This window comes from Myiozetetes cayanensis, unplaced genomic scaffold (genome assembly GCF_022539395.1).
Source record: "Myiozetetes cayanensis isolate MyiCay16 unplaced genomic scaffold, myiCay2020 scf10, whole genome shotgun sequence".
Classification (NCBI taxonomy): domain Eukaryota; kingdom Metazoa; phylum Chordata; class Aves; order Passeriformes; family Tyrannidae; genus Myiozetetes; species Myiozetetes cayanensis.
This window is the reverse complement of record NW_026086605.1, coordinates 24,981,923-24,997,721: the sequence shown is the minus strand read 5'-3', so window position 1 is coordinate 24,997,721 and position 15,799 is coordinate 24,981,923. Positions and strand designations below refer to the sequence as shown.

The 15,799-nt window shown below is 40.3% G+C and overlaps 1 protein-coding gene across 9 annotated transcripts in view; it reads right to left on the bottom strand.

Moving 5' to 3' along the window:
- The window catches only part of ZMIZ1 (zinc finger MIZ-type containing 1), a 344,245-nt gene that overhangs the window by 8,615 nt on the left and 319,831 nt on the right, over window positions 1-15,799 (bottom strand). For all 9 annotated transcript variants that reach the window (XM_050335676.1, XM_050335717.1, XM_050335708.1 and 6 more), the window contains 7 exons: window positions 13,348-13,558; window positions 12,047-12,152; window positions 11,343-11,503; window positions 10,992-11,059; window positions 9,174-9,242; window positions 8,400-8,647; window positions 5,477-5,640 (listed from right to left, as the gene is read on the bottom strand). In XM_050335676.1, the coding sequence (XP_050191633.1) occupies window positions 5,477-5,640; window positions 8,400-8,647; window positions 9,174-9,242; window positions 10,992-11,059; window positions 11,343-11,503; window positions 12,047-12,152; window positions 13,348-13,558 (1,027 nt within the window). The remainder of the gene's footprint in view (window positions 1-5,476; window positions 5,641-8,399; window positions 8,648-9,173; window positions 9,243-10,991; window positions 11,060-11,342; window positions 11,504-12,046; window positions 12,153-13,347; window positions 13,559-15,799) is intronic.

Below are 15,799 nucleotides of genomic sequence, written 5' to 3'. Positions count from 1 at the left end.
ACCCCTAAAGAGGAGGGAAGGAGGCTTATGGGTGCTGCTCAGCATTAGCAAGGTATATGCTTTTGCCCCAAAATATTCTATGAGTGAATGGAGGAGAGCTTGTTGAATAATGATCGCTATGCCAGGAAACTCATTAACCAAGAAAATGCATAATTTCTGCTCAGCTCCCTTATTCTGTAGTTTCCTGACACCGCAGCCTATTCCTGTTTCAGCTCATTACAAACATCTTGCAAACACCGGCCCTTCCCCACTCCTCCCCTCCTTTTCTTTTCAGAATGCAACATCCCTTTTAAGGGCTGAAGGTTTTCCTCGCTGATATTCATGGGTTCTGATGGCTGACAAAACCAAGCTGGCTCAGGTAGCGCGCTCCCCACCATCAGCCAAGCTGCTGTAGGTGGCTGCACACCTGCTGACTGCCAAGTACACTGCCTCGGCTCACACCGATCTAATGATCACACTGCTCTTTTGTATTCATGCCATGGACAAGTTCTCCAGTAAAAGCTTAGCATCTTTTTGTTTTCTGTGGGGAATAAACTACCAAAACCAGATGCATCTTCCAAACCCTATTATTGAAGAATGGGGGGAAAAGTCTTTCTCACATGACAGAGAAGCAATAAAAATGCACAAGCCCAATTTTTCCTTCTGCTGCACGTCACATTTAATGCTAGTAGATTCTCTGGGGCTTGACCTTGGGGCCATGAGAAAGAAGTGTCTGAACGCTTCAGAATCAGATATCTCATGTTAATTGGGTATATGGAGAAACAAAAAATGTAGACATTTTTTGAGGAATGCTACATATTGCCACAAAATGGAGCTGAAATAAAAGAACAAATACATACAACAACAGCATGAAATTCATCTAGCCAAGCCAACAGAAACCAGCAAAATGCTATGTCAGTATTCACCCTCTCATATCACAGTAAACTGCAAGGTTGTCTTAACCTCAGTCTTCAGTTTTGGAAAGCAAAGGGAGGTTATTACAAAATGCAAATAAAATGTTCTACCCCACCCAAAAAAAAAATTAAAAAATAGAGAAATAAGCATTTAAAAAAAGACATTTCACCACTCTTAGAAAAACTGAATCGTGAATACTGATCCCTTGGGATAGTCATCCTCGGTAAAAAAAAAAAATAGGAGGTCCTATTCAACACTTTGTTATTACAAGGTTTGGGGAAAGAGCAGGATTCTATCTGCAACATGGCATTTGGGTCTCTTTCCCATATGAGACTTACGTACTGACACACATCTTTCCATCAGAGTCACAGTTTGATTACTTGAAAAATATTCTACAACATCGTTGTTACTTCAGGGGTAAATTTGTACAAAATCTGCCCACAGACCATACCTTAATGTAAATGAATTTGCAGCCTAAAACCTATACAGAAGTCCAAGTGTAAGCAGATGTCTCTCCAAATAGTACTGTGTCCTTTCTCACTCACTGAGCACATGTGCAACAGAAAGTGTGGAAATTAAGGAAGTTTATAATAACAAAGAGTAAAAAACACTTAAAGACAGTTTTGTTAAAGTGGGAAACCACTTTTTTGAAAAAAAAAAAAAGAAAAAAAAAAGAAAAAAAAAAAAGAAAAAAAATCAAAACAAACCAAAACAGGATTATATTGAATAGTCTCTTAAATCCCTGAATGCACAAAGGAAGAGTCATACTGGCATGTTTATACCAATAATTATTTAAACCAGGAGGCATTAAGGCATTAATATGTTCTCAGACAAATTTCAAAACTAATAAAGAGGTTAGAAATTCTATTTTATACAGGTAAGGATTTTATATATATATATATATACACACACACAGATACACAAATATTTAGTCGATAAGGCAGTCACTTGGGCCCTTAGATAACTATTTTATAGGGAGCAATTGTTCCTTGTATTAGGGCCACCATAATCTTTAAACATTGAAGGTTCAGAGTCCATCTGACTTTGGCCACCAGCTATACCAGCCTACTTGGAGAAAGCAAAATGCTCAGGACCACAACATCTTTGCATTTGCATTCAGTAACTAATGATAAGTTTGCTGTGGTGCAAACACATTTTAAGCAATACACTTTGTGCATGTTTAGCTTGCAGCTGCAACTCTGATAATTTTATTTTGAAAAACCTAACCCATACTATGAATGCAGAGTCTAACGAAGTTGCCTTTGCTTACGTAGCAAGGTTAATTCCAGAGTTGTTTGTAGAGAAATAACCTTCGGCACTCGTAAAACCTTTGCAATCTATAAAAGAAAAGCTTATAGCAGACAACTACATCTTCAGCTTAATAGCACGGAACAACACAACTCTACAGCCCAACAGTGACCTCTAGGAGTGCTGAGGTGTACAGCTCAGAGCAACAGGGCCTTCCAGCTGCACAACAATATTCTTTCTGTCTCTGAAGAAAATTGATAGTGGGTAAAAAAATCACCAGGTTAAGTCGATGCTTTATATCTTTCTCCATTACCAGGGTCATAGCTTTATCAACTCTTTTGCTGTGCTAGCCAGCAAAACCACTAAAAGAGGCCATCCTGCCTGCCCTGATGTTCTTGGGCACTTTTCCCATCCATGCCTTTGTCACTGCATGCGAGGTGCATCCCTGGAGACATGCACTGAATTTCCCCACCCTGCCCCGATTTAGTTTTCAGTCACATCAGTATCTGGGTCCTGATCACTTCATGGCTGCAGTAACACCTGTGCTGGTGTGAGAGGCAGGAAATGAGAAAATAGAAATAAGAGTGATGGCTTTTTACAGTGGCACCAGCTCATATCACCTCACTGTGTATATGCAACTATTGAGTGATCATCCACTGCTCAGTCATGTACCTTACATGTCTGCAATTAGCATTAAACTAGAGCTAACTCTGAATTCTCCTTTGTCTAAAACTTGTTTACAATTTCTAAAAACAAACAAGATACTATTGTGGCAGCTATTCTGTAGCAATCTTGCACTGTTGCAATGTAGCATCTGTTCTACAGCTCTCACAATGCTCTATGCTGGTATTCCTTCTGTTCAGGTCTTGCTTTTCTCCTTCTTCCACAGGAGTGGAACAGCAGTGTTGAGAGGAGGAAGTTCTGACTGATTCAGCCCTGGTTACCCAGCCCTGCCTACACTGAGCAAACCTGTGCATTTCCTGGAGTGACCTATGGAGTATGGAGGGATTAACTTTCTCTGCCTACCATTATGTAGGGACCACCACATAAATCTTCGTAATGGAAAATTAGGAACTTCCTCAGTAGCATTCAGCTCCAGCAAGAGAGACATCAGGTCTAAAGGGACCAAACATCTGATCCTGACTCACCTTGTAAACACGTAATGGCCAAAGTGAATACTATGTGCAAACTACTAAAACCTACTAAATGTGTAAAAATGAAAGACAGAAAGCCAGACAAGAGCACAGGTAACACCTTAAAATCTTGGTTCAATCACACAAGGTGTTCACAGTTATATTTATATGAAAATGTCTGTCCAAAGACACGCAGCTACACAATTTAGGAATGCGTTAATGGCGTGCATTTCTCTAGAAGCAGTGATTTTAAAGATGCCTTTCCTGACTGTCTGCTACAGACAAACAGTTCACTTTTGAGAGAGAAGAACAAAAGCAAGAGAGTAAGACAGAAAGAGGAAAGCAGAGATTTTATATATTGAAAAGGCTGAGTGGGAGCACTAAGAGGCCTCAAGCGTGGACTAAAGACTGCATGGCCTCAGTGACAAGGTCAGTCTAAATCTCCTGTCCTAAAACGCCTGAAACCTGATCTTCATTACAGAAAATCAGCCACTGCCATCATCCAGGTGGAATCTGCTTTAGCACTGCTTCTTGTTCCCAAATGGTATAGCTTGAGCATCATGATAGATGAGGGAGAAGTGAGGCAAAGGTTTACTTTAGTAGTCAGCTATCATAACCTAGCATCAGATTTGCTGCAGATTGGCCCACAGAACCAAGAGTCTATTAACATTTGCCCAGATACACTCCCACAGCTCTGGAATATGCATAACTTTGAGAAACTTCCACCTCTGCTATCATCTGTAAGCAGTCTCATTTTCAGAAAGCCACAAATTCTTCACTTTCATATTCAACCACTTCATGTCCTACTACTTAAGGTAGGGGCAACTACTATAGCAAAGGTATAACAGTTAACTGATGAAGTCAAGAGGTAGGTGTTAGGTAATGAGAAGCAAATAATTCCCTGTGGCTTTGATTCAAAGGAAAGCAGCTGTGAGTGGCTCAGGCAGGTAGTATTTCCTCTCACTACTATATTCTAATACTGTATGTTGGTTCTGATGCAGAGAATTCAGACCAGATAAGCTGTGTATGTGGAATTTGCCAATGTGAAATTAAGTTTACAGCACATTTGTTCTCCTTTATTATCCTGTAAAGTGGTAAAGTCATTACAGTTTCTGGACTCTGCAGATAGTCTTGATACTTGGGCTCTCTCCAAACTATACTAAGAACTCTCTCTCCACTCTCTTCTGTTTCTCACCATCCTCCTTGGAAAATCCACTGCCAGCTAGAGGAGACATTGACTGAGTAGGCTTTTGCTGAACATCTGCTACCACATTTCCTCATTACATTCTGAAATTGTACTTTCTAGGATTCACTAAAGACACAGCACAGATGACTTGTCAAGTTAAACATCCTTCCTGTGCAGTAACAGCACACTTTAAAGCCCTTGCCCTGCAACTTAAATGAACATAAAAGGATGTATACACACCCCACACACAGAGCTAAAATAGATGACTAGCCATGCCTAAGAGCTAAATGCTGCTGGTAGCTTTTCTATCACCTAGCTGCTGCAGGACTGCATTTTCTGGAGATATATAAAGTTCTGTAAGAAAAATCAGTGCTCTAAGCAAGCTGCTTTTCCAAGGCACAGTTCTGCCTCACCGTCTGAGATCCAAGGAACCTCCATTTTTTAGTCTCTTATATTGATGCTTTCAGAGCAGAGGCAGCATCTCTTCCTCAAATCTACAGGCTTGTCCTCTTCCCAACAGGGTAAAGGCGCCTTTCTTGCTACTTGAGGGGTAGAACTCCCTCTCAAAATGCTTTCATGCAAATTTTGCCTTCAGGGAAAAAGCCAGGGAAGATATTGTCCCTGCTTTGAAGTCAGCCAATGTCTTGCTTTAACAAGCCGTCTCCTGGAGATGGATATTCACAGACCTGCTGGCCTAGGGAATGAAGTACAGGTTTCTTCATGTGTCAGAGCACAGCACAATGATTAATACAAACACACCAAGCCAGGTTTTTTCTTTCAGATAAACAAGCTTAATTGACAATTCAAAAAGTGCAGAAGTGCTTCTCCAAAAACTCAAAACAGCCGGAAACTGAAAAACGACATTTCTGGCATTTCTCAGGACTATTCTCCTTCACAAACTTCCAAAGTGAGGAATCCACAAAAGCAAAAGCAGTTCATAAGGCAAGTCCGTTAGCTGGATGAGCGCTCCTTATCCCCACAAAGGAAAATCTACGTGCACAGCACCATTACTTACAGATTCCTGCATGGGGTGACTGAGAGGCTTGTCGAGAGCTGCCATGCTGCTTGGCATGTCGGGGGGATGCGACAGCTGTGGCCCATGCATGAAGTCATTCATAGATGTGCCACCAGGATTCCCGTGTGGGAAGTCAAAATTGCCATGACCTTGGTAACTGTTGCCTGAAAAAGAAACAGATGTGATTTGTTTCCCAACACTGATCTCTCAGAGCATCCTGTAAAAGCTGTGTGGGGTGATGTTCTCCCTGCACACCACAGGGCAACTGTGATGCTGAACGTGACCACACTGTGTTCCCCACGGCCAAGAGAGCTGGGGGAACAGGCAGGAGAAAGGACACTCAGCTTTCAAATACTGGCTCCTGTAATAATCCATGTATGTGTTGTAACTAATTGAAAACTGCTGACATTTTCAAAATCTACCGTCAAGTCACCACATAAACTTAACCATGCCGAGAACTAAAACAGGATATTAAATTCTATGGGATATTTGCATTTGGAAGCATCTCAGTATAATTGAGACTGACTGCCCAAGTCCCAAATTATTTATAGGACACTTGTCTTATTTATGTCTGTGCTTCTACACACTCAGTAAGATTGTAGCATTGCTTCAGTTTCTGATGGAACTAATTGACAGAAGCGAATCTGGACAATGCCACAGTACCAGTTCGTAGTACAGCACATATTTTACCTCTTCCTCTGTGGGACAAAGAGGCAACTTCCATTAAGATAGCACAGTAGAGGCCTTCACATCTAATTGGAGCCTGTGATGTAATTCTCCTTGCTCCCAGAAACCCCAATAAAATTCACGTGTCTGAATTTACACACGCATACCCTCATCTACCATCCTGAAACAAGCCACACCACCTCAGCCCAGGGATCTTCATTTGAATTCTAAAGCAAGTATGTATCCCAACAAAGGGATTTTACTCTCCATATTTTCTCTGTCAAGATCCCTCTCTTAACACTTTCAACTCAGATGCAGTGGCTTATTTGCTATGAACTGCAAAAAACCGAAGTAAAACCACTTAGCTATTTTATAAAAGCAACTGAACTGGATGATACTGAGCTCTGAAACAACAGAATAGCTTTGGAGCTTGCACAGAGAGCCTGCAGTTTGTCAGCTGAAGTACAGCAATTTTAAGTATTCAGCTCCAGAAGGGAGTTTGACAAACTGAAGTAACTGCATCATTTGCTCTTCAGCCCAGCTTCACAAGCAGAAGTCTAATCTAGGAGGAATAGAAGTCATTAGCCATGTAAGAGTACTCCTCAAAGACATCAGGACTTTGATCTATCATGTAAATACTGCAGAGCCTTAATTCTCATTTTGTTAATCTGCAAACTGGATGAGTTTCACAGAATATAGCTGGTCTTGCCTTGCATCAGGAGTAATTAATTAGCACACAGCTGGAATGTGGTCTGTTATTACCGAGTATTTGTTATATTTGCAAATTAAGCTTCGGTATGCTTCCTGTCAAACCCAAACAAACAAACATAAACCACAGTAGTACTACTACTACTATATTGCTCTAAAGGACAGTTATCTAATTGCTATCACTAGAGTGCACGTATTGGCGGAGAATGAAGATACAAGGCAGCATGCCCAGGGAGTTACAGCCATGCAGCAGCATGTTCTTCTCTTGTGGCAAGAGATGTGCCATGTGCTGAGGGAGAGACCTCTGAGACATTCAGGATAACATGGTGGGCTGCACTGATATGCCTATTGCAGGGGAAATAGGAGAGTGTGGGTTTCACCTGCCACTGATGACTCAGGGCTCCAAGAAGCAATGACTGCCTCTGCTACAGGATCCATAGGGGAAGGCAGCAACATAACAGCCTAGGCAGCAATCATTACACAAACCCTAAACCCCCCACTCTACGTGACTACCCTGTCCGCTCCTGACTATGAGCCAGAAATACGGTGAAGAAGAGATGGCTCTGTTCTCATGCTCTGACTGCACTTCACTCCTACTGAACATGTGAAAAAATTGTGATTCAGTGCTCTTGGCTTTGTTATAGTAATCATTCATCTGTTTGAAAACCTTAGAAGTTTTATCATCTGTCATCAGTTTTGAGTCATTGGAGCAAATTAACCGTATTTTGCATGCAATCTATATTTTTCTTCAACGCCTGCAAAAAGCACATGTATCACCTTGTAATCAATTTGGGGATTCTGATGGTGTGAACAGTTGGTCTTTTCCCAGAGCTGAACTGAGTCATATCATATTACTTGCAAAAGAAACAGGCTCTGGTTTCATATTTTCAGAATTGTCACTATAATTGAGTTATTCACAACACACCAGTAATTTGAAAACCTATCTCCACTCCCTGTGTTTAGTTCCCTGTTTCTCAATCTGGCAGCACATGGGCAGAGGGACTGAAAAGGAATTTTCTAAGGCAAAGGTGTTTGCAAAACAGCTAAAAGGTCTTTAAAAGTCATCCATTTTCTGGGTGGCCTACTGAATGTCACTCACCTGGCCATAAGTTAACCTTAGTGGCCCAAGTAGTAGGGTCAGGTTCTCTACTTTCTAACTTATGTAGTACTGGGAGTCTTCACTTGAGAGAGGAACAGAAGGAAAAAGCATAGAAAAAATGTGGAAATGTGTATATTGTGGCAGGCCATAAATATTTACAGTAACATACAATGTTTGTTGATTCAGGGAGGGCTGCATGGCTACAAATACGACTTAAAATATAAAATAACTAAATACTACAATATATTACTAAAACATAACACTTACTAAAATATATTTTTCTTTAAACAGATGAATCTTAACTGAAAAGACTAATGTAGACTTTCAAAAATGCAGCCATATGTTTTTCCTTATGCATCTCTGAGAAGATGCACTGACATACCTGAATCACAAGGCTGACTCATCAACTTCTAGAGTGACCACCTGGGTACATAAATCTGTAAAACTAACCTTGGTTACCATATTCAGTGGAGTTGTTGCCTCCTGGAGGAGGGGGTAAGGATGGGTAAGGTGATGGGCCAGGACCCAAAGCTGCAATCATCTCCATTACATTTGGCATGATCATCTGGCTTGGACTCATGGTCTTAAATCTTTTTGAGGGAATGCCATCTGGGTCATCTTTGATGTGAATATCTGACTTTATAGGGACTGGCCTCCAACTGCAAGTTGGATCAATGGTAACTTCTTCAAACTCGGAGCTGTAAAATAATGTGAAAAATTTAGCATATCAACTGAAGTTTTTTAAATCAATTCTGCTGAAGTGTCCGTAAGAAACTGCATGGTCACCAATGTTCTGAAATGCTCTGGTAGAATACAACCTTAAGATCTTTTATTCCTCAAATGTGTGCTGAAAGCAAGTTATAAAAAAGGCAACTCTCAGAGCACATTTCTGTGTTTATCCACACAATGCAATCCAAACATATTGATGTGGTCTGCCACCTGTGAATCAGAAGGACTGCTTGTAAATACAAGAAGGCAGTAAATCTTCCATTTTTGCTCTTCCCTCTGCTTCATTTTTGAGGTTGCCATCAAGAGACAACCCAGACAAAATCTATGAAGTAGATGGAATCTGATTCACTGTATCACCAGCTCCACCCAAGAGCCATGCAACAAAACAGCCAAGTTCAATCACCAAGATTTATTTTGGTGTGGTTCTCTCAGTACTCATTAACATATCTCCTAGTTGCTTAGTCTTGGATATCAGAAATGAGTAAGATCACTTACTTTTGTATAGCGTTCAGAATACCCCACATATACTGGTCAACCTCCAAGCCCTCCAAAAGAGCAGTTTTACTAGAAAGGAAAAAAAACCCCAAACCTCAGGTTAGAATATTGCTAGGCATGAAAGAAGGATAGATTAGTGATGAAATTAGCAGGCTGATTATATAATATATCATCTAAGAATGATTTTGGGCAAACAATTTCAGTTTTACATTTTCATTACCAGGATAACAGTATTTACATCATATAGATGAGATAAGGAGACATCTACTTGTGTGTGTTCACACTCTGTAAGTAATTTTTGTTAGTGAAATATATTGCAAATTTAAAGTCTTTTCAAACGCAGCAGATCTCTCCTGTGAACATCAGTTAGCACTATTTTTTAAATTACATCTTTCTCTTTTTTTTAGCTACACAGTACTAGGCTTCAAAGTAACTAGGCATTATAGCTATTTTACTCAAGATTGGCACAGATGGGGACAGAACAAAACAAAACCAGAAATGATTTATTTATGTAGCCACTTAGATCTGAATGCAGGTGCTCATGCTCAGAGAAACAGGACAAAAATTTAGCCTGGGTGTATGAATACATGAATTAAGAAAGCAAGACATCCAATTCTTGTGATATTTTTAGCCAAACTTAGAAGACAGAAAAGGTTTGGGTAGTTCAGAGAAAGCACCTGTATGTTAGGATATGTATCAGTCATGGATGGCCATGGAAACAAGCTTGTCTCCAGCCTGCCATGTTCACAGAACTGGAGACTTGTGGAGACTAAGTAGAAGCTGTTACAGCTACAGCTGCTCGAGCTAAAGAGCCCTGGCTTCTCAGCTGAGGCTGGCACAGACTCCTAACCCTGTGGACTGGGCTCAGTAGGACACAGACATTGAACTGGCCTCCAAACATTCTGCAATTCTTTCTGCCCAGTTAAACATACGGAGGGACAGCCTGTAACCACTTCAAAGCTTTTTGTTCCATTTCTTATGCAGTATACTAGCTCTCTGGTCAAAACATAAGGTTGAATTATGCCAAAGGTATCCATCACTCTTTTCCTTTAAGCAACAATTACAAACTTCTGTTCTTTGGAAATTTTTTACCTTTTTTAAAATCAGCCTTATTCTGGAATAGAATCTTACCTGCTTTCTGCTCTCACTTTAATTTGCACTTGATATTGACTGTTACCTTGGAGGATCCAAATTAATTTCCTACCTAATTACTGGGAACTGTTGCAGTCTCCAAAATTCCCCTTCTCCTTGAACACTGTCATTTACTGCACATCTATATGACTCAAAGCTCAGTACCTGAGACAGTTATTTGGCATCCTTACTGAATGTTTAGCTGGATGCTGAACACTACCTACATATTTGAAGTTCAGTAAATTGGGGATTACAAATTAAAATTATAAAAAAATAACTCTAGAATAGACTATCCCTTCTTTTGCCATGGCATGTTGTTATCTAGTAGTTGCTTATACTTCAAAATCTAGGAGAAGACAAACTTCCAGTTTAATTTATATAGATATCTCCCTTATCAGTGTAAATATTTGAGCCTCTTTTGAACTCTACACAACCCACTAACAGCCTGTAATGAGAGCTTGTAGGTTACATATTTTGTGAGAAAAGATTTCATTATCTCTTTTTAGATTTCTCATAATCCAGGGTGGTGAAATATTGTAAGAATTCTCATTGGAATTGATGCTCTTCAGTAAATGTGGCATATACACCTTATTTCCTAGCACTCCCTTTTCTCCCCTTCTTGACCTTTAAAATTATCTAAATTTGGTCAAATTGTGTACAACTGCAACGAAGTATGGTTGCACTTACTTGCATACTGGACACCTCCAAGTTCCTCTTTCACAGTTCAGTTGCAAGTAAGATTCCAGATCAAAGCACTGGGTATCAGAAAGTAACAAGGAGAAAACCAAACAAAACAAAAGGAAATAAAGGGAGAATACTGTATTAAATGAATCAGTTAGACAAAAGCAAAACTGACATGAAAACTAAACCAAACAACTCACTTTCTTCCTCTAGATTAAGCATATAAATATAGTTAATTGTTTAGGCTGACAAACATAAACACCATTTCATTAGGCACTCTCATATGATAACCAAGCTAAAGGTACTGTAACAACACATGGCTGAGGGAATACTGGCAGGCCACTGGCACCTACTCACTTGTACATGCTTGCAATCGTGACCCCTTGCTGGGAGCTGAATCCGCCGGAATGTGATCGGACACTTCAGAGACACTTTAATAGCAGTTTGCTCTACTCCATCTTCCCCATTTAGTGTCGCATTGCCAGAGGAAGCTGCTACGCTACTGAAGTTCCTCTTGACTGTTTAGGAAGAAAGTATTTGTATGTGTGAGAAAGCACAAGCACACTGTAAATTCTAACATACAGATCCGAAAGACCAACATTTCAACATTTTAAGGGACAATTTAATGAACAATTTATCGACAGAGCTGTATTCTGTGTAATTTAGAACATTCTCCTGAACAGACACATCATCACACACGTGCATATCAGCTATAGCCTTAAACAAATAAAGTGCCATACAAGCACTAAAAGCAGCTCTAAATAGATAAGGAATAAATCTGTCTTTTAGGTGGGTCAAAAACAAATATGGGGGAAAAGTAGAGAGATTCTCCTGGAATCAGAACTAAGCTTGTGTTCTTGGAACTTGGCTACCTCCACCAAAATAGCCTTTAACATTTGAGGATACCAAGGATGTCATCTACCCACATCATGTTTTGGAAATTCTAGACAATTACAGCTTAAGGTTATCAATAAACAAGCAAATCTTGCGTAGACATAGCTTATCACAACTGAACACTAGTCATTCTGCAGAGTCATCACCCACACAAAATGCAAACTCACTCTTGGTGATACAATGTTCTGCTGGGAGGAGGCGTTTCTTTAGTAGACCTTGAAGTACAGAGCGAACTGATGGCCGGTGTACTAACTGCAACACGAACAAGTGTGACTGCAAGAAAACACATTTTATTAGGAAAAGAACCAAACACACGTGTTAAATACACTCCTGAACAGAGCTGCGCTCTTCCCTTGAACACTTGGCTTTCATGACAGCTTAAATATGAAAGTTGGTTCTGCTCCTCCACACATACGTGCTCCCTTATGGATACTCCGCACACTGTGCAGGACATTGCCCCACGCATAGGGTATAAAAGGGCTTTAAAAAAGCAAAGATCCTCTGCATTGTCTTCCTCCTTAATATTCAGAATACACAGGGCTGACATATTAATCTCTGACATAAGGGTTTATTTTAAAACGCTGGATTGGTTTGACACAGTCTAGCCTACCTGTCTGCCCCCAGACTATGCTAGAAGTTATGAAAACAATCTACAACTGATGTGCCTGGAATCAACTGAATCTTATTCCCCAACACAGAGCTCGTTGTGGATTCACAGGATGCTGCCCCTGCTCTCAGTCACCAGATAAATGATATTATGCAGGGAAACATCAGTGTGAAGTAAAGCAAAATGAGTGGGTGGCTTATTGTCAAAGTGCCTCACACAGTGACCTTGTGAGAGCTTGCAGCTTGCTTTATTGTCAGTGACATGAGAACAATCAAAGGCTCAGACTGGATGTGCAGAACAGTCTACATTAAAAATACAGTACTCATCCCCAAGGGTAACTAACCCATGGAAAAGGAGAAAGGGGAAAGTTGAATGGTCCACAGTGCATCATGGAATATGAGTTTTTAATCTGAAAAGGTATTTGAAAAATCATCACCAGCACCAACAATTACGAGATGTTGATTTTTCATGACAAACCAAACACAGTTTAACACCTTAAGTTAATGGAATGAGTACCATCAACAGTCTTCATCCCAGTAATCTACTTCTACACTAATAGTCTTCAGCCACCTTGTTACACAGCACACAATAAATGGTAGGAGATCAAACTCCCTTCCTCCCCTAAACCATGAACATTGTCAGAGACATTGAAAGGACACCACTGTATTCTGCAATAATTACGCAGCAAAAATTTCTATATTAGCACTCTGACTGTGTCAACATCATTAAATAAGAACCTTACCAGAAAAAGATATGGTAAAAAACGAGAGTAAGGCTCCTTCAGCTAAGGCAGCATTTGCAAACTGTTCTAAATAGCAAACTCAGCATCAGCAGCTGCAGCCGTGAGCTCAGTGTACTTACGCAACAACATGCTGTGACTGTAATTTGAATCGTGTTTCTTCCTGGCTGGCAGACGTGCTTTAGGTGCAGAGGTTTATGAGATGTCTTGTTGTCACCACGTTCGATGGTAAGTGGGGTTGCATTAACGCTGACCTGGACTGAGGCTGGCCAGTTTGTGTTCATTTGTCTGTCTTCATGGTGATAGCACTTGAACTGCAACTCCAAGTCAGACCTATACAACAACCAATAAATCTTCCTTTAACTTTGCTTTCACATTGCAGAGGGAAGTCGTTTTGATGCTGGGAACATTCTTTCTTTAAAAATCAGATTTTTTTTCTAGAATTATTGCCAATAAGGAGATAACATGCTTTCTTCATACCAGCCCTTAACAGAAGCAAATCATGATGAATAAATGATGGAAGCACTGCCCCAAAGCTGTTCATATTTTACACTTATAAGGGACTTTCCAAAAAAACATCTCAAACCCCTTTGCAAACCTAGACTATGGAGTGATCCCGCAGAAAGAAGAATGTCAACATCATGTATGTCCTTTGTGTGTTAAGAACAGGACAACAGTATGCAGCAGTGGAGTGTGCTGGAAGACTGGATCCTTCACTATCTCAGAATTTGAAAGAGCATTTGAATGAATGCTTGACAGACAAAATACAAGTACAGCTAATCCTGACTTAGAACAGGTAAGTCAACTAAGCTAAAATGACCCCTATATCTCACTCCCCACTGAAACTGCAGTTTCTGTGATTCCAAATTAACACAGCTGTGGATTAAATCTACCCAATTTAGACCTTATTTCAGGGCATGAATTCCTCCCACCTCTCCAATAATAATTTTCACACACTATTTAGCTCCTCAGAAATTAGTTCTGTAACGCCTCCAAAACAGGAAGAGGCTTAGATTAAGTTAATCACAAATTAAGTGGGCAGAGACTATGACTTCAGTTTAACAAATGGATGTTAACCTTGTGTTAGGAATGAGTAATTTAAGGAAGAAATTAAAAAGAACATGGAAAACTGAACTAAAATGTCAGGATTCTGCAGTTCATGACAGCAAAAGACAGCTGAAAGTTTATCGTTCATACTTGAAAATCTGCGTGCTTATTTCTTCATGTTGCCTGAAAGAAGATATCTTTGTAAGATCCAAGAGGAACAGCTCATTCAGGAGATCATCACCTTACCTGCCATTTTCCTTACTAAGATTTCAATCTGACTCAACATAATCTTTTATGGATTTCAAAACATCAAGATTTAGCACTGGACAGAAGCATTTTTTTTTTTTTTAAGAAACTTATAGAATACAAATTACCAGACCTTTCAACATAATCCATCCATATGAAGCCTTTTCAGGCTTTTTTCAGTATTTTATTAACAATTTTTTGAAAGCTTTCCGTGCAAGTTCCACTCAGATTCTCACCTCACAAGAACACACCACAGTCATTGAAACTTGGAGGGAAGCAAGGCTTGGTACCTCTGATATACAACCCAAGCAGATTAGGTGAGCAGGCCTGCTAAACATCACAGAGCAGTGACAGGGCTCGGGAGACCCTCGTGTTCTTAGTACAGTGTCTCCACCATGGGACATTATTCATTACTGTGTGAAGACTGAACCAGCTTCAAGGAGACATTTTCCCTGCCTTCAACCTTTCTGTTTCTCGTAACCATGAAGAGTTCCCAGTGGAGAGAGAAATAGTTGCATTGCTATTCATTATGTGTGTACACGTGAGAGGTTTTGCCGAATATTTTAACTGGCAGAAAAATACTGAGAATTGGCTCGATTCCACCATTCTCTATAAAAACCGAAATCCATCCACACATGTGACTAATTCATTTTTCTGGCATCCATCCAGCCCCTAGTTAAATGTGAAATGACTTCATTACAGGACCATCCGTTCTCCCCACTATTAACAAGCTTTTCAAAACAGCAGACCTGAGCACAGTTTACCTATGAGTCTTCATTAAAATAAGTTTAAATAAAGGCTGTGTGTTTGGTGCGCGAAGGAAGAAAGAAAGAACAGATATTAAGAAACAGCCTCATGCCTCAGTGCAGCACTATAAATCTACTGAATGAGCCAGCACAATCCCCAGTAGTGATTACTTATTAATAAGAACTGGCAAATAACTGCCAAAACTCCCTCTGCTGCGAGTACTCCACGATAATGAAATGCAAGCAAGCAATAACTGACCTCAAAGTTAGGTGTTAATTATTGGATGTGGTCTGGCTGCAACCTCCCTTCCTCCCAACCCCCCAGGCTACCTCAGGGTAGAGGGGGCACCATGGCACAAGGACTCCTGCACTCTGCATCAAGCCTTAGCTTTAGAGCCAGAACCTGTCCTCAGGGCAGGGAAGTGAGTGTGCCGCTCTGCCCTCCACACCATGAAAACAGAAGTCTCAAATGGATTCCAGTCAGTGGGAAGAAGATTCTCACAGGGAAACAACTTCTATGAAAGATCCCAAGCAA